Source organism: Melitaea cinxia, chromosome 20 (assembly GCF_905220565.1).
Source record: "Melitaea cinxia chromosome 20, ilMelCinx1.1, whole genome shotgun sequence".
Lineage (NCBI taxonomy): Eukaryota > Metazoa > Arthropoda > Insecta > Lepidoptera > Nymphalidae > Melitaea > Melitaea cinxia.
The window spans coordinates 7,155,509-7,175,505 of NC_059413.1; the positions used below are offsets into that span (position 1 = coordinate 7,155,509).

At 35.6% G+C, this 19,997-nt stretch overlaps 1 protein-coding gene and 1 long non-coding RNA gene across 2 annotated transcripts; both read right to left on the reverse strand.

The window, feature by feature from the left end:
- Positions 1 to 551: 551 nt before the first annotated feature.
- Positions 552 to 8,286, reverse strand: LOC123663535 (phosphoglycerate mutase 1). Its single transcript, XM_045598210.1, has 5 exons — positions 8,072 to 8,286; positions 3,605 to 3,837; positions 3,215 to 3,406; positions 2,329 to 2,401; positions 552 to 1,168 (listed from the first exon to the last, which is right to left on the reverse strand). The coding sequence occupies exons 1-5, from the start codon at positions 8,172 to 8,174 to the stop codon at positions 1,002 to 1,004; spliced, it is 768 nt and encodes a 255-aa protein (XP_045454166.1). The 5' UTR covers positions 8,175 to 8,286; the 3' UTR covers positions 552 to 1,001.
- Positions 1,223 to 1,923, reverse strand: LOC123663537. The gene is made up of 2 exons (XR_006744675.1): positions 1,852 to 1,923; positions 1,223 to 1,508 (listed from the first exon to the last, which is right to left on the reverse strand). It is a non-coding gene; the product is annotated as an uncharacterized LOC123663537 (long non-coding RNA).
- Positions 8,287 to 19,997: the final 11,711 nt, after the last annotated feature.

Below are 19,997 nucleotides of genomic sequence, written 5' to 3' on the forward strand. Positions count from 1 at the left end.
TATTGTTTTTGTAGGAACAATAAAATGTATTTTATGAAAGACTATCGAGTACGAAAACTTCTAATTATTAATAACTAGCTGCGCCACGCGGTCTCGCCCGCGTAATTTCCAATCTCCAGCTATTTACATACCAACTTTCATTAAAATCACTACAGTAGTTTTTGAGTGAAAGAGTAACAAACAAACATACATCCATTCTCGTAAACTTTTGCATTTATAATACTAGTAGGACTAGCCGTGCTCGGCAATTTCACACGCGTTAAATTGAGGTAAATGTAGTAGTAATGTAGTATGTAAAGTAACATAAAACTATATTTTTTTTCTATTCGAACCAGTAGTTTCGGAGATTAGCGCTTTGAAACAAACTAACAAACTCTTCAGCTTTATAATATCAGTATAGAATTTCCGTTGATTTTAATAGTTGGATTGATAAATACTATGGGTGTAATTCTATATTTATAAAGTGAATAAATTTAACATAAAAGTACTATTGCAAATAAGTTCATAAAATATAACTCCATAGTAAATATAAGTAAATAAAACCATATTCATAATAGTTTTATTGTTTTTTTATTAGGTACTAAAAATAAATAGGTTTTAAATTATATAGTTAGGTGCGAAACATCTTGGCATATCGCCAACCACTTAAATTCCTGACTAATATTACAATTATCATCACTTTTTTTTCAATATTAAATCAACATTTTGCAACTATACGCCAAGAGATTCGATTTCAAATTATAAATTCCTAAACATATATAATATGATTTGTCTCCTTATATATTTATCTCTCTTCCAAATTAATTTAAACACATACGAAATAAAATAGACACAATTCAAGTTCATAAACATTACATTATTTTTTGCAATGCATTTTAATATAATTTGAAAAATAAATAAAAAAGTTACAATACATTAGGTATTTGTCATTAATTTAATTACTTTAACAGTATTACATTTATTAATTTTAATATTTTACTATGTATTTGTATAGCATAAGATTACTTTGCTTTGCCCTGTGCAGCAACGGCTTCCATGGCTTTCTTAACTGTTTCTTCATCGCCGAGAAATACCATAGAGTCAACAGGCTTCATGTTCTCGTCCAACTCATATACAAAAGGAATACCCGTTGGAAGATTCAACTGCATAATGGCAGCATCGGACAAATCTGAAAATTTCATATTAAATAATCATGAATATGGAGTTTTAGAAAAAAAAAGGGTAGTATTGAGTAGTATATATTAAAGGGTATACATATACAGAAAATCATAAATTAAATTGAATTCCATACAGTACCTAAGTGAATAAGTCAAACATGAACACCACACGACTAGTATATCCTTATGTTCTGTTCCATCCATTAAAGACATTTACACCACAAATATGTAGCGCCGTGATCACTTATCATTAGGTTTAAAACAATTAAAACGTCTTTCTACACTTCTAAACAATTTACATGTTCATAAGGCAGGACAGGCAAGTTAATAAATGATCCTACTTTCAGATTCCTCATACTACTCATCATCATTACAGCCTAAACAGTCCACTGCTGGACATAGGCCTCCACAAGTTTACGCCAAAAATAACGTGAACTCATGTGTTTTGCCCATAGTCACCACGCTGGGCAGGCGGGTTGGTGACCGCAGTACTGGCTTTGTCGCACCGAAGACGCTGCTGCCCGTCTTCAGCCTGTGTATTTCAAAGCCAGCAGTTGGATGGTTATCCCGCCACCGGTCGGCTTCTTAAGTTCCAAGGTGGTTGTGGAACCCTGTTATCCCTTAGTCGCCTCTTACGACACCCACGGGAAGAGAGGGGGTGGCTAAATTCTTTAGTGCCGTAGCCACACAGCACCTCATACTACTACATAAAAAAAATGGCAAGTGTGATGTAACCATAAACATTAAGTAATTTTAAACAGATGAAACCACATTAGTAACTTAGATTAATACCTCGTATTATATAGCCCACATACTGATTGCAAATACACTTGAAGAGTTGAAAAGCGAGATTTTGTGGTTAAAATTTGTTTTCATTAGACAAGAATTTTTAATACTTTTGCTGTTTTGTAGCATAATTGTTGTTTGTTGACTTTTTAATCTTAATACATATAAATTACGCATAATATTGTTTGTCTGTGATGGACTCCTTAAACTACTCAACCAATTTTAATCAAATTTGCACACCGTGTGCAGTTTAATCCAACTTGAAAGATAGGCTATATTTTATTTTAATATATGTAATTATTATATTAAGAAAAAAAAAATAGGGTGCTACGAAGTTCGCCAGGTCAGTTAGTAAAATATATGAATAGTTGTAAAAAAAATTTACCATCTAAATGCTTAACAATCCCCCGAAGACTGTTTCCATGAGCAGCAATGATAATATTTTTGCCTTCTTTGATCTGAAATTGCAAAAATATCATAATTTAACAATTTAAAATTAAATATTACTTGCAGCTACTAAGAGATGTTACCGTTTATCACCACATACAATTTTTTTACATCCCAAAAATGAAATTAGAAACATTTCTGAAGTCTTCATAGATATATCTAAACTAGGTTCTTTAATCAAATTTCAGTCTGAGTTTTTCCAAGAATTTTATTTTAATTAGGAAAATTCATACTAAAACAAACTAGAGTTACAAACTGAATATCCATATGATGATATTAATAGCACGTCCTGAAGAGAAGGTAGCTATAGTAACAACATACTTGTAAGACCTATACTAATGTTTTCCTAGAGTGTGGAATGAACCTGCAACCACCAGTGCAACAAACCAGTACTGTGACCGCTGCACCAATCTATCATCAAATCTAAGCAATAAGTATATGTATGTTTTTTTTTTTTTTAAATATAACTAGGTTGGCAAACATGCATACTGCTCACCTGATAAGCGATTACTGTAGCTTAGACGCCTAAAAGACTAGAAGCATCGCAAGGGCGTTGCCAATCCTACCCCCAATCCTCACGAGCTATGGTCACCTCACTCACCACAGGAACACAACACTGCTTGAAAGCAGTATTATTTAGCTGCGATCTTTTGTAAGGTCCCCAGTCGGGCTGCTCCAGATTTTGGTCAGGATATTTCCTACTATGCCCTACCTCAGTTAGAAATATAACTACTGGGTCTTACAATTACACCATTAATTTAAAAGATACAAACGAATTGAGAACCTCCTACTTATTAAAGCCATTTAAAAAAAGCATTATTTACCTGAGGAACAATAACATTGTTCCAATAGGGAAGTGTCCTTTCAATTGTGAGTTTCAAGCTCTCGAACATGGGGAATTCCTCTGGTTTTGGGTCGCCAGCGTAACGAGGGTCATTAACTATGTTATCATAGTATGGGTGATCCTTTTCCATTGCTGGTGGAGGTATATCAAAACTTCTACGCCAAATTTGCACCTGTAATGGTTTTCAATTGCAACAATTATTATTATTTCAAAGAAAGAAGTTATTTTGGTCAGTACATGCATAATATGAAATTTCATAGTAATGAAAATTGTGTATTACATAGTGATTGTTGTAAATAATAAGTATTTGATTAAATCTACTTTAAAGAAAATAAAATGTTACCATGTTAAATGTTGATAAATGTCAAACCTGAGCTTCACCATATTTCGCAGCTGTTTCTGCTTTGTTTAGCCCAGTGAGTCCACCATAATGCCTCTCATTTAGACGCCAAGTCTTATTTATTGGAATATCAGTTTGGCCAAGTTCTTGAAGGATACTGTTCAAAGTGATTTGGGCGCGCTTGAGAACTGATGTATGGGCAACGTCGAACTTGTAACCTTCAGCTTTTAAAGCCTTACCCGCAGAGACGGCCTCCTCGCGACCTAAACAAAAATACTATGAATTTGAATAAAAATATTAAATTATAATTTTTTTACTCAATTGCTCATAACGAATGCATAACAAAAAATACATTAAAAATTATACAATATTTTTTATCTCCTGAAGACTTACAAATCTGTTTTTAATATACATAGTGATACAGATAAAGACAGAACCAAATAGAATATTGGCTTTATTCAACAATAAAATAAGACATAGTAAATAATTAGGTATTGATATTTTGACAGAATAATACTAATGATAATGTCATAGTATTATCTAATATTATAAAGAAGGTAATTAAATAACATGTAACCTTCATGCTTAACAAGGAGATCACATCATTCACCCCCCCCTTTATGAAGAGACGTAATCTTGAAAGTGGGCTGGAGGTCTGCGTTCTCGAACAGAGCGACGAACTTGTGTACTCTCCACTTCTGGGCTAGCAGGTGGAGCTTCGTTAGAAGGGACCTCCTCCATTTCTAATTGCTCTTCGTCGTCCGACGAGTCATCATCAACGGCCTGTGGTAGTGGCGCTAAGGACCTATTAGAGACTGTCGTCTCTCGTCCATCCGCTAATCGAACGTAAGAATATTCAGGATTGCTTTGTAACAGCTGTACCTCTTCTACAGCCGGATCATATTTGGAACTCCTTACGTTCTTCTTCATATAAACAGGTCCGGGTGAATGAAGCCAAGTTGGTAAAGATTGGCCGTTTATCGAGCGACGAGGATGGTTGAACATACGCTCATGTGGCGTTGCATTGGTTCCCGTACATAAGAGGGATCTTATGGAATGTAGCGCTGGCAGCAAAGCTTTCTCCCAGTTAGCAACGTCTTCGTTATTCGATCTGAGATGTAATTGAATTGTTCGCCACAGCGTACCATTTAGTCTCTCAACCAAACCGTTTCCTTGGGGATTGTAAGGGGTGGTGCGACTACAAGATGTTCCCAGTGAGGTTAAGAAATGTCTTATTTCATCCGATATAAATGAACTTCCTCTATCGGAATGGATATAAGCCGGAGTACCAAACGTGGAAAATAAATCTTTAAGGCAATTTATGATCGTTCCGGATGTCATATCCTTACAGGCATACGCAAACGGAAAACGACTATATTCATCGATTATTGTTAAAATGTATCGGTTTTGAGTATTAGATGGAATCGGCCCTTTAAAATCTAAGTTCAGTCTTTCGAAAGGTGCAGTTGCCTTTATCAGATGCCCTTGGTGTTTCATATAACGAGGTTTGATTTCAGCACAGATAGGGCATGCTGCCGTCATTCTTTTCACTTCTTCGATGGAATATGGTAAGTTCTTCGATCTGACCCAATGAACCATACGTGTAATTCCAGGATGGCAAAGAGATCGGTGTAGTTCAACAAGTTTGGAGCTATTAGACAAAGTATTTATGTGCATGCAGACTCGAGAGAGCGCATCGGCAGCAAAGTTCTGTTTTCCGGGTCGATAAACAATGTCGTATTTAAAACAAGACAATTCTAGGCGCCATCTCTCGATCTTTTCGTTCTTGATCTTATTAGAGTGTGTTTGGTTGAACATAAATGCAACAGACTGTTGATCAGTTATGAGTAGAAAGTGTCTTCCAATCAAGAAGTGTCTCCATTTGCGTAAAGCTTCAACTATAGCGCAAGCCTCTTTCTCAATAGAAGGTTGTCTTTTCTCAGAATCGTTAAGCGATCGTGAGAAGAACGCTACGGGACGCCCTTTCTGTGACAGCGTTGCTGCGATCGCGAAGTCAGAGGCGTCAGTTTCAACAGAAAATATCTCTTTGTCGTCTATTCCAGCCAAGGCTGATTTAGAAATGTCAATCTTTAGATTGTTAAAAGAGTTAATAGCCTCTTCAGATAAAGGAAATGTAGCTTCGATCAGAGGTCTGATTTTGGCAGAAAAGTTGTTGACCCACTTTGAATAATGAGCGAATAGTCCCAGTGCTCTTTTCAAAGTAGTTGTATCAGATGGGATAGGAAGATTCGTCAGTGGTTCCAATCGAGATTTGTCAGGTTTGATAACGTTATGATGGATGGTATAGCCGAGAAGATTTATGGATTCTGATTCAAAAGTGCATTTACTCATATTTAGAGTGAGTTTGTATTTTTCAGTAGCTTTCATGAATTTGCGAAGGTTATCATCATGATCCTGCTTATCTTTTCCGCATACAGTTACATCGTCTAAGTAAGCATATGTACCTTTCAGTTTTTCCGAATCAATGATATACTGTAAGGTTCGCTGGAAAGCCGCTACACCATTTGTGACTCCAAATGGTATTCGTGTGAATTGGTAGAGATTCCCGCACGCTTCGAAGGCGGTGTATACCTTCTCCTTTTGAAGAATTGGAACTTGGTGATAAGCACTTTTGAGGTCGATTTGGCTAAAAATATTGTATTTAGCGACTTGAGTTATGATAGAATCGATGTTAGGTAAAGGATATGCATCTAGTTCCGTAAATCTATTTATAGTTTGAGAATAGTCTATGACAAGACGCTTCCGATGATAGCCATCACTCGTAACGAGTACTTGTGCCCTCCAAGGCGAGATACTGGGTTCGATAACCTTGTCTTTAAGTAAGTTGCTTATTTCGTTAGATATAAATTCTTGGTCTTCTTGAGAATGCCGTCTGGAGCGAATAGCTATAGGTTTTATATTTGGTGAAAGATTGGTAAAAACTGAAGCTGGTGGGACAGATGCCTCCATTACATTGCAAACTTTCAAGGGCCTTTTGTCTCCCCCGAATTGAAGTTCAAATGATGAGTGTTTTCCTAATATATCATGCCCAATGATAACGTCAGCACACAGATCGCCAACAATGAGCAGAGGTTGATGCTGGTATATATGTTCACCAATCTGAATTGTAGCGTAGCATAGTCCCTCGACATATGATATATTGTTAAGAGATGCTAAAGTTATCGCTTGTCGACAGGGCTTTCGTTTAAGGTTCATGGTTAGAGCAGTATTCTTATCGATAAAGCTGATTGAACTTCCGGTGTCGAGTAGCGCATCTGCTTGATAGTTGTTCAAGGTAATAGGAATGGTAGCTTTGCGTAGGCTTGATGGAGCAGCAGCGGATATAATTGACAAATGAGAATCGGTAAGTTGGGGTTGAGTAACGTCGTCATTGTCTGTGGTAATAACATTTACTGTACGTTGACCTGGTCTTGAACTACGGCAAACGGTTGCAAAATGTCCTTTTTTGGAGCAAAGTTGACATTGAGCATTATTAGCGGGGCACTTGATCCTTTGATGAACATTGCCACCGCAGAAAAAGCATCGGCGGTCACTTTGCGTAGGGCGACTGTATTGAAAATTTTGAGTTCTTGTTGCTGCTAAATTGAGCTTTGGTTGCGGTGCTTGAGTTTCAGAGATTGCATTAACAGGGACAGCAGACGTTGATGGAGATGATACTGTAAGTAATCGTGAAGTATTTTCAGCAGTTTCTAAAGATATTGCCAGATTCAATGTTTCTTCCAGAGACATAGTCGATTTTTCTAGCAGCCTTTCTCTTATTTTCTGTGACAATATTCCGGCAATGAACGTACCACATACGGTTTCGTTTTGATGTTCATTAGCAGTAACAGCTTTGAAGTGACATTCACGAGCAAGAATGGCAAGAGATCTCGAATATTCAGCTAACGTTTCGCCAGGCTGTTGCTTTCTAGTAGCAAGGCGATGCCGAGCCAAGGTAATATTTTTTCGTTTCTCGTAGGTGGTACTGAGAGTGGTCATGGCATCGACGTACGTGGTGCAAGCTTGAATGAAATTAAATGTTGATGGCGAAATATGGTTTACAAGGAGTTTGTACTTAAGGGCATCGTCAGCCGAAGCGGCTTCCTGTGCGATAAAATTTTCAAATGAGTACTTCCAATGAATCCATTTCAGGTCTGAGCCGGCCATTGCGGGTTCCACGTCAAAACGTTCGGGACGTAGATACCGCGATATTGAGGAAGACTTTTCCTTTTCGTCAGGCATAGCGAGCACAATATCAGCAAAACACAAAATTATTGTTGAATAAATTGATACAGATAAAGACAGAACCAAATAGAATATTGGCTTTATTCAACAATAAAATAAGACATAGTAAATAATTAGGTATTGATATTTTGACAGAATAATACTAATGATAATGTCATAGTATTATCTAATATTATAAAGAAGGTAATTAAATAACATGTAACCTTCATGCTTAACAAGGAGATCACATCACATAGTAAAAGCATAATTTACCCTTGTCACTGAGGTCAGCGTCGTACCAGCCGCAAAAAAGGTTTTTTTGGTTCCATTCACTCTCGCCGTGGCGGATCATTACAATCTTATACTTTCCACCCATTTTTAAATTATTTAAATATTTTCAAATAAACTGCCGGTGTATTTCTTCTACGGTAACTTGCTCTCTTTTTTTGACACTAATAACCTCTATGACCTTCTCATGTACGGAGTACGGACTTTTTTTTTAATTTATTGAGAGCTGGATTCGAGTCTTTCGCTCTACGGAGTACGGACTATTAGGTGGTATTGCCATATTATAAAACCAATACCAATAATAAAAACTACTTAAAAATTATTTCAAAATTTCACTTTTTCATATTTTTGCTTTTTGTCAGCTTTGACTAACAGATCTTATTTTATATCTAACATACTCATACAATAAACAAAAATATTATAGCAACACATCCTTCGAAATTTGGCGCTGTTATTTAAGCAGAAATACAGTGAGTTATGCAATATAATGTAGAGCCGAGGTGTGATCTCGATAGGACCCTTAGGACGAGCTTCCTCCCTAAGTCCTCTTAAAAGACTCATTAGTACCCGGTTCGTCTCACTGGTGTTGCTGTAAAGGCGAGTTATTGAATTCAATAAGTGTTAGTAGATAGAGAGTTAGTTGACACTCCTCAGTTCTGTATAATAATAACCTATTGTCGTCTTATGATACGCACTTCAACGATAAATGCGCATTATTTATTATACTTATTATTGTTTAAATTAATGACATGACGTAGGTAGTAATATATTGAACATTATCATTCTGTGTGAAACGTAAAAGAATATAGCCACCCCCTCTCTTCCAGTGGGTGCCATAAGAGGCGACTAAGGGATAACACAGTTCCACTACTACCTTGGAACTTAAAAAGCCGACCTATGGCGGGATAACCATCCAACTGCTGGCTTTGAAATTCACAGGCCGAAGACGGCCAGCAGCGTCTTCGTTGCGACAAAGCCAGCCCTGCGGTCACCAACCCGCCTGCTCAGCGTGGTGACTATATTTTTAAAAGTCCGAAAAAACTCAAATTTGGGTACTTTTGACCCATAAAAAATATATTAAGGAAAAAATAAAATATAAATTATTATTTATATTTTTAAATTCTTTATACAATAATTAATGATATTCTTAATAGAGCACAAGTATGCGCTGCACCAGCCTCTCTGTGTAAAATCTCTGTGATAAATGATAAATAATGATTCAGCAAAAGCAAATATCACTTAGCATTATAAGCAAACACACGTGGGCATATGAGAGTGATATTTTCTAAATGAAGAGAACATTGAAAATCACTTCAGCCTATCGCAGTCCACTATTGGACATAGGCCTCCACAAGTTCACCCCAAAAATGGCGTGAACTCATGTGTTTTGCCCATAGTCACCATGCTGAGCAGGCGGGTTGGTAACCGCAGGGCTGACTTTGTCGCACCGAAGACGCTGCTGCCCGTCTTCGGTCTGTGTATTTCAAAGCCAACATTAGATGGCTATCCCGCCATCGGTCGGCTTTTTTAACCGACTTCCAAAAAAGGAGGAGGTTCTCAATTCGACTGTATTTTTTTTTTTTTTTTTTTTTTTTTTTTAATGTATGTTACATCAGAACTTTTGACCAGGTGGACCGATTTCGACAAATTTTATTTTAATCGAAAGGTGGTGTGTGCCAATTGGTCCCATTTAAATTTATTTGAGATCTAACAACTACTTTTCGAGCTATATCTAATAATGCGTTTTTACTTGACGCTTTTTTCGTCGACCTACGTTGTATTATACCGCATAACTTTCTACTAGATGTACCGATTTTGATAATTCTTTTTTTGTTGGAAAGAGGATATCCCTAGTTTGGTACCATGATAAGGAAACCAGGATCTGATGATGGGATCCCAGAGAAATCGAGGGAAACTCTCGTAAATCCGCAATAACTTTTTACTGGGTATACCGATTTTGATAATTTTTGATTTAATCGAAAGCTGATATTTATCATGTGGTCACATATAAATTTTATCGAGATCTGATAACTACTTTTTGAGTAATCTTTGATAACGCGTAGTTACTTGACTATTTTTTCGTCGATCTACGTTGTATTACTCGTCGATGTAATTGAAGTCGGTTTTTTTTTCGTTTGCGAGCAAACACAATTATAAGTTCCAAGGTGGTAGTGGAACTGTGTTATCCCTTAGCCGCCTCTTACGACACCCACGGGAAGAGAGGGTGGCTATATTCTTTGATGCCGTAACTACACAGCATTTATCATTGAATTAATATTAATTTCGATTAAATTAAAAAAACATCAAAATCGGTACACCCCGTAAAAATTTATGCGGTATAATACAACGTAGGTCGACGAAAAAATAGTTAACTAAAAACACATTAAGATATATAACTCAAAAAGTTGTGAATGACACGCACTACCCTTCGATTAAATTTTTTTTTATCGAAATCGGTCCCCCCAGTCACTAGTTCTGAAGTAATATACATAAAAGAATATAGTCGAATCAAGAACCTTCTCCTTTTTTGGAACTTAGTTAAAAATACATTGAATCTAGGAAGATGATCATTTTGTAGATAACGTGTGGGAATAACCGATATCAACAAAGTATTTACTCACTTTTAATCGATGAAGATAAAATAATATGATCAATAAATAAAACAAAAAAATACTTTCAGGTGCAACACTGATTTCATCAAATTTTTACTATCAAAATGGAAACGAGGTTAAAAACACATAAATGCTTTGATTATTTCGTTATGATTGTTATTGGCAATAATAGGGGTAATCTTATTAGTATTTTACAGAAAAGATTAAAACAAGGCTGAAGTCGAAGTATTGTCGAGGTCAAACAGTCTATTAATCCGTCACTACACGCACTACAATTATATATATTCACATATTTACCCTCTGCTGACATAGTCTTCGTGTTGATGTACTCATAGGAAAACGGTGGGAGCTTTATCCACGACGATTTTTCAATGCGAGTTGTCGGAAAATGATTTCCTATTATGAGTAACGCTCGTTATTAGGTTTCTATGTTAACAAGCAGGACCGACAGCTTTAAGTTCTCTCCGAAACACAGTGGCAAGACCCACGAGAAGAGACCTACAAGGAGCGACTCACTAGGAGAAACACCCAGACCAAAAAGAAAATCTGGGGGCACGGTAGTGCCCCCGCCAAGACGAGACAAAAAAAAAAAAAAAAACGAAAAGCACTACCTATATTTTCTCGAAGTGCTTCGTCGTTTTTTTGAACCCTCATAACTTGGGTTTGGATTATACCAGATAAACAATATTCTGGGAATATGATGTCAAAAGCGGACTTATTAAACATATAAAGTTTCAATTGCATAGCTCTTATACTTTAGATTTTATTGATATCTAAAAAACCCCGATTTCGTCACTCACTGATGATCATCAAAATTCATAGAGTACTTCCTGAAGTCCCAGAAAGCTGAAATTTGGTATGTAAGCTAGTATTAGTACACAAACAACAAAAAAATTCTAAAACTTGGAACTTTTACCCCCCAACCCCTTAAACTAGGGGATGGAAGTTTGTATGAGACTTCCGCAAATTTTGATGCTAGAGGTCTGATAATTGATATAGGGACTCCTTGTTATTAATAATAATAATAAAATACATAAAAAATAAAAATTGGTTATTAGTTTATGTCGAAAATTTACATTTTGTAATTTTGGTATTTAAGTTTTGGCGGAGGTCACCGTTTGCATATCAGTTCAACATAAAATCTAAAACAGCGTGCTTAAACCGAATATTGTGAAGATTGGATGATATTTATGGTATAAAATGTGTCGGAGGTAAAATGCAGCTATAATATTGTCATAAGCAACTTACAAAAAGAAGTGAAATCCCACCAAAAACATTTTCATGTAAAATGTTGCCAAGACGAGATCATATGGCTCGCACTGTCAAAAAGTTATCAGATCTCATGTAGAGCCAAGCTTCTAACCCTACACGCCCTAACTCTACAAACCCTAACTTTACAAACTCTACACCTTAGTCAAAATATGTGGCTTGGCCGTTTCGTTACTACCGGCTGCCGATGTTGTAGATGACGACTTTCCTGTCTCATTTATGTATATATATATATTCTCTTTTTATTTTTATTTGTATTATATGTATATCAATTATTCTTCTTCTTTTTATTTTTTCTTTAATAGAACTATTGTATAACAGAAAAGTAATAAACAGTGAATAAATTTTTCACCTTACGCCCACGTGACGGTAGCGAAACGGCCAAGCCACGTATTTTGACTAAGGTGTAGAGTTTGTAAAGTTAGGGTTTGTAGAGTTAGGGCGTGTAGGGTTAGAAGCTTGGCTCTACATGAGATCTGATAACTTTTTGACAGTGCGAGCCATATGATCTCGTCTTGGCAACATTTTACATGAAAATGTTTTTGGTGGGATTTTACATTTACAAATATCCACTCCAAGCGGGAATCGAACTCGCGAACTTGCCTACACGCACCTACTAATGTACATTACGTTGAATATAATATTAACAACATCAAGAAACTTCTCCATTTCGTCATCCATAATTTTGGGTAGTTTTAATGGTTTACGCAGCGCACGCAGCTGAAGCTCTTATAATTAATTGTGTTTGCTCGCAAACGAAAAAAATAATTGTGTTTGCTCGCAAACGAAAAAAAACCGACTTCAATTACATCGACGAGTAATACAACGTAGATCAACGAAAAAATAGTCAAGTAACTACGCGTTATCAAAGATTACTCAAAAAGTAGTGATCAGATCTCAATAAAATTTATATGTGACCACATAACAAACATCAGCTTTAGATTAAAATAAAATTATCAAAATCGGTACACCCAGTAAAAAGTTATTGCGGATTTTCAAGAGTTTCCCTCGATTTCTCTGGGATTCCATCATCAAATCCTGGTTTCCTTATCATGGTACTAAACTAGGGATATCTTCTTTCCAACAAAAAAAGAATAATCAAAATCGGTACACCCAGTAAAAAGTTATTGCGGATTTTCAAGAGTTTCCCTCGATTTCTCGAAGATCCCATCATTAGATCCTGGTTTTCTTATCATGATACTAAACTAGGGATATCTCCTTTCCAAAAAAAAAAAGAATTATCAAAATCGGTACATCCAGTAGAAAGTTATGCAGTATAATACAACGTAGGTCGACGAAAAAAGCGTCAAGTAAAAACGCATTATTAGATATAACTCGATCGTATCAAGAATATATACAAATAAATCTTAAGAGGAACCCTAAATACCTATGGTCATACTTGAAAACATTACGTAGCAACAACACAGGATACCCCAACGTACTAACATTAGGTGACAATTCTTACCGCTGTGTAGCGGACGCTTGCGAAGGTTTCAGCCATTTTTTCGAAAGTGTATTTCAAAAACCAGCTTCTCAATATAATCTCCCACCACTAGCGGAATCAACTGATACAATTCATAGGCTAAGCTTCTCTGAGGATGTGGTTTTAAAATTGCTAAAAAGTATTGATCTTAACAAGGGCCCAGGTAGTGATAAGATCCCTCCAACGTTTATAAAAAACTGTGCTTCTTGCCTAGCTAAGCCGTTGACCTTAATTTTTAATCTTTCTTTAAACGTTTTTGGCACTTTTCCTAGTATCTGGAAAGAAGCGTTAGTTATACCCATTCATAAAAGTGGTTCCCCTGGTCGGATTGAGAATTATCGGCCAATCTCAAAATTAAACTTATTTTGTAAAATCTTCGAAAAATTAGTATACCAATCTATAAGTCCGTTAATTCTCTCTTCGATCCCGGATGAGCAACATGGATTTATGAAGAGGCGTTCTACTGTAAGTAATTTAATGGTATTCACAGATTACATCTTTCGCTCAATGGATAGTGGTATTCAAGTTGACGCTATATACACAGGTTTTGAAAAGGCGTTCGACAGGGTTGATCACGTAATTCTGTTACACAAGTTGCATGCCCTGGGTATAAGAGGTGACCTTTTTAGATGGATAAGCTCGTACGTAACAAATAGGAGTCAAGCCATAACCTTGGGAAGAGTGCAAAGTTCTTACGTTTCAGTTATTTCTGGAGTTCCTCAGGGGTCTATACTAGGTCCATTACTCTTCAATGCGTATCTCTACGATATTGGTTCATGTTTAACTTACTCTAAATTTATAATGTTTGCTGACGACAAGAAGATTTATTTAAAAATTAATAACATCACTGATTGCCACAAAATATAATGTGACCTAAATAATCTATACATATATTATTTAAGTAATCGTATCACTGTAAACACAGCTAAACGTCATCGAATTACTTTCACTCGTAAAAAGAATCCTATATTATATACTTATGCTATAAACAATGTCCCCATCGTAAAAAATAATAATAATAATAATAATAATCTTTATTGGACACAATCATAAATTATACAATACAGATTACCCTGACTCCTGCACTAGTTTGCACTGTGTTGCAGACGCCAGTATCCTCCCCTTAAATATATTTAATAACAAATTATGCCCTTAAAAACTAATTATTATCAATTCAATGGTACGAAATAAATCAAAACTAGCTAACATTAACATTAATAACTTTAAACTATAATTAACATTTAGATGGAAAACATGTGCCATGTGTGTTTAGTTGTTCACTATTTATTACCATGTGTATGTGTGTGTGTGTGTGTGTGTGAGTTTGTGTGTGTGTGTGTGTATGTTTGTTTTTGTATATATGTCTGTGTATATCACGTCAGTCAATAGTTATTATTTAACTGTTATTAAAAGATTCTCTGTAGCGTTGTAATCTAAGCAAATATAATAATAAAATTCGATTCTGTTCGAGACCTAGGGGTGATACTAGATTCAAAAATGACTTTTGTAAATCATATCGATACAATAATTTCTAAAGCATATAGTCAACTAGGTTTCATATCACGAGTTTGCAACACATTTAAAAATATAGGTTGTATCAAAATTTTATACTTCTGCTTCGTTCGAACTATACTGGAATACGCTTGTAGTATATGGGCCCCTGTATACAATGTACACATCGACAGGATTGAATCACTCCAGAAAAAAATTATAAAACTTTTAAATTTCAAAAGTTACAGAATCTGTCCCACCTATGTTGATTCATGTAAACACTACCAAATAGAATCCCTATCCCAACGTCGTAAGCAGTACGATATTATCCTATTGCATGATATCGTGAGTGGGAAAATAGATTGCAGTGAGCTTTTATCCCAGATTGAATTCCGAATACCATCAAGACGCTCTAGACATGCAGTCACTTGTGGGATGGCTCAGCTAAATATCAACTCGCCACACTGGACTCAGTGGAACGCAGAACCAAGCGGCTAATCGGTAATGCCAGTTTGGTGAAATCTCTTCACACTCTGGCTCACCGAAGAAAGGTTGCCAGTCTAACGGTCTTTTACAGGTTGTACTTTGGGGAGTGTGCCCTAGAGCTGCACGAGCTCATACCCCCATCTCCTTTCTTCCACCGGACTTACAGACGTACCGCGGGCTTTCATCCCTACCTGATTGATATACCTTTCATACGTACAAAGCGCTTCGAATCATCTTTTTTAATGCGCACAGCCAAGGAATGGAATTCCCTGCCGGCGTCTGTGTTTCCGAGTTCATACAACCCGAACATGTTTAAAGCGTTCTGGGCGAACTCGCTCCATCTTCGACCTCGTCTGTGCTCTAGAGCTAGACTGAGGTCAAGAGTAAGCCCATAACATAATAAAAAAAAGACATATTAAACCATTGTTTCATACACCTCGAGTAAGAACTAATTACGCACGTAACTCGGTCCTCTGCCGTATTGTCAATACGTATAACACGCAGTATCCAAACTTAGACCTGTTTTACCTAAGAACGAAGACGGCAATTAAAAAAGAAATCAAAATGATGCATTTTTCGTAGTATTATCAAAAATATTCAAAACCAGCACCTACAGATTTATACACAAACCCACACTAACACACCTTCGTCTTACATGCACACACCTACACGAACACGCATTCACCTTTTCATGTCTTACACTCACCTCTAACTGCAGTGGAGGAGACGGAACATAGCCGTTTACTTTTCATTACTTTCTGTTATTTTTTAAATATAGTGTCTAGTTATGTATTTTATAAAGAATAATATTTTTATATATCAGTGTGATCCTATTTTGGCCATATTTGTAAATTATATTGTAACATACTATTATAACATAACGCTGTCGGATTGCCTATAAAATAAATAAAATAAATAAAAATAACTCGAAAAGTAGTTGTTAGATCTCAAATAAATTTAAATGGGACCAATTGGCACACACCACCTTTCTATTAAAAAAACATTTGTCTAAATCGGTCCACACGGTCAAAAGTTCTGATGTAACATACATTAAAAAAAAAAAAATACAGTCGAATTGAGAACCTCCTCCTTTTTTGGAAGTCGGTTTTTAACCGACTTCGATTACATCGACAAGTAATAGGTACAACGTAAGTAGACAAACAATAGTTAAGTAAATACGCGCTATCAAAGATTACTCATAAAGTAGTTATCAGACCTAGATCAAATTTAAATGAGACTACATGATGACCATTAGCTATCCGCTTAATCTCTGAAACTTTGACTCTCACTGGAAGATAGCTGATGTAATAAGAAGTAACTTAGGTTACTTTTATTTTAGAAACTTTGCTAACTGAAAAAAAAACTTTTTTGGTAAATTCCACGCGGACGAAGTCGCGAGCACAGCTAGTAATCAAATAAAATTAAAATATACTACATTCTGCCTTCAAAAAATGTACTTAGTTTTGTAGTCTTTATACTTAGTTACATTCTGGTTTCCATACATACATATACATATAAGTCGCACAACTGTCTCTGGAACGGCTAACATAAAATAAAGACGGTCACATGGCAACATATACTTTTATTCCATAATTTCCACGGATTCAGGATCCCGCCGTCAAGAAATATAAATCCCACCAAAAACATTTTCATGTAAAATGTTGCCAAGACGAGATCATATGGCTCGCACTGTCAAAAAGTTATCAGATCTCATGTAGAGCCAAGCTTCTAACTCTACACGCCCTAACTCTACAAGCCCTAACTTCGCAAACTCTACACCTTAGTCAAAATATGTGGCTTGGCCGTTTCGCTACCGTCACGTGGGCGTAAGGTGAAAATTTTTTTCACTGTTTTTTACTTTTCTGTCATACAATAGTTCTATTAAAAAAAAAAGAAAAAGAATAATTGATATACATATAATACAAATAAAAATAAAAAGAGAAAATATATTTATATAAATGAGACAGGAAATTCGTCAACTACAACATCGGCAGCCGGTAGTAACGAAACGGCCAAGCCGCATATTTTGACTAAGGTGTAGAGTTTGCGAAGTTAGGGCTTGTAGAGTTAGGGCGTGTAGAGTTAGAAGCTTGGCTCTACATGAGATCTGATAACTTTTTGACAGTGCGAGCCATATGATCTCGTCTTGGCAACATTTTACATGAAAATGTTTTTGGTGGGATTTCACTTCTTTTTGTAAGTTGCTTATGACAATATTATAGTTGCATTTTACCTCCGACACATTTTATACTATAAATATCATCCAATCTTCACCATATTCGGTTTAAGCACGCTGTTTTTGAGTTTATGTTGAACTGATATGCAAACGGGGATCTCCGCCAAAACGTAAATACCAAAATTACAAAATGTAAATTTTCGACATAAACTAATAACCGATTATTATTTTTTATGTACTTTATTATTATTGTTAATAACAAGGAGTCCCTATATCAATTTTCAGACCTCTAGTATCAAAATTTGCGGAAGTCTCATACAAACTTCCATCCCCTAGTTTAAGGGGTTGGGGGGTAAAAGTTCCAAGTTTTAGAATTTTTTTGTTGTTTGTGTACTAATACTAGCTTACATACCAAATTTCAGCTTTCTGGGACTTCAGGAAGTACTCTAAGAATTTTGATGATCATCAGTGAGTGACGAAATCGGGGTTTTTTAGATATCAATAAAATCTAAAGTATAAAAGCTATGCAATTGAAACTTTACATGTTTAATAAGTTCACTATTGACATCATATCCCCAGAATTTTGTTTATCTGGTATAATCCAAACCCAAGTTATGAGGGTTCAAAAAAACGACGAAGCACTTCGAGAAAAGATAGGTAGTGCTTTTCGTTTTTTTTTTTTTTTTGTTCGTATTTTCGTTATTTTTTTTTTTTTTTGGTTCGTCTTGGCGGGGGCACTACCGTGCCCCCAGATTATTCAGATAGAATCTCAGAAGGTTTGCTTGGAAGAATTCGCTGCTTTAGCGATAAGGCCACCTGTTGTTACTAATGCGACTTTATATTTTGTTTACTTAATTAAATTCTTATTAATTTTTGTATTGGTGTGCAAAAAAAGTATTAAAAAAAAATTCGCACGCGAACGAAGTCGCGGGTATATCTACTATGTTTATATATGTAGGAATCGCGTGATGCTTTAGGTGTATTCTCTGTGATTTATCCAAGGATATCCATTTGACTGTGTTTATCTTGACACATTAATCAGAAAACTCAATCAAAATATCTGACCAAAGTTATTTGAAGTACACCAATTTTATCAGCTTACAATCAAAATAAGTTTTATCTGATTTGTTTTATATATTATCGGTAATTTTGCTATCTTTCAGACCTTATCTGTTTTTAATTTAGCCGACAGATTTCTTTAATTATATTTATCATAATCATTATCATTATTATATTTGTTTACAGATAGGAAACTATATAAATAGATTATTTTTTAAGAGAGTGGCAGATTTGTTGCAATTGTAACTATAACAATAGTGTACAAGATGAATAAAATTATTTTGGTCTTCCTTGCTGCAATAATTGGTAAGAAAAAAATAAAGTATATTTACTAACATACAAACACACATACATACATATATACTTATATTTACTACGAATAAATTAAAATATCACAACGTGTTTGCCATCAAAATAATAAAAGAGATAGTGATAATTTTATATTTGCGACATTTTTATTTTAAACTAGCTGTGCCTGCGACTTCATCCGCGTGGAATTTAACAAAAAAGTAGCCTGTGTTACTCCTTATTGTATCAGCTATCTGCCAGTGAAAGTCTCGTCAAAATCGGTCCAGTTGATTCAGTGATTAGCCGGAACAAACAGACAGACAGACAGACAGCCTAAAAAAATTTTTTAAAAAATGTTATTTTGGTATATTTACCGTGTATACATCCATATGCATTCAGGAAAAGGTGTTATTTTAGTATTGGATTTATGATTAGCATTGTATAAACGGCTGGACCGATTTTGACGGAACTTTCACTGGTAGGTAGCTGATGTAATAAGGAGTAACTTAGGCTACTTTTATTTTAAAATATTTTTTATCACTGTGAACTGAACAATAACTATTGTTAAATTTCACGCGGACGAAGTCGCAGGCACAGCTAGTGTTAACTTATAAAGTTGTTAACATACTTATAATATATATATTTTTTTTTTTTTTACTTTTAGCAACTGCTTCGTCCAATCCGTGCTTAGAAAAATACGATGTCTACACAAGGTAAAGATCTAAGGATTACGTTTTCTTACAATAATTTTTTGCTGGTTTTTTTTTTTGCTTCAGCCTGTAATATCCCACTGCTGGGTATAAGCCTCTTTCTCCATGTAGGAGAAGAATAAGAGCTTAATCCACCACGCCGCTCCAATGCGGGTTGGCGGATATAATCGCTAGTATGAGTAACGATCGCTATCAAGTGTACATGATAACAACCGGGACCGACGGTTTAACGTGCTCTTCGAGGCACGATGGTGCTACAAACCAGTGCTGTGACCGTTGCGCCAACGCGGCGTCTTTATATATCAGTTTCAGTTATAAGAACAATATTTTTTATATA

Excerpts from the sequence above, each read along its gene's own strand:
- LOC123663535 (XM_045598210.1), bottom strand. The coding sequence starts at position 8,174 with ATGGGTGGAAAGTATAAGATTGTAATGATCCGCCACGGCGAGAGTGAA. Across the intron at positions 3,838-8,071 it reads CGCTGACCTCAGTGACAAGG|GTCGCGAGGAGGCCGTCTCT; the intron begins GTAAATTATGCT and ends ATTTTTGTTTAG. Across the intron at positions 2,402-3,214 it reads ACAATGTTATTGTTCCTCAG|ATCAAAGAAGGCAAAAATAT; the intron begins GTAAATAATGCT and ends TTGCAATTTCAG.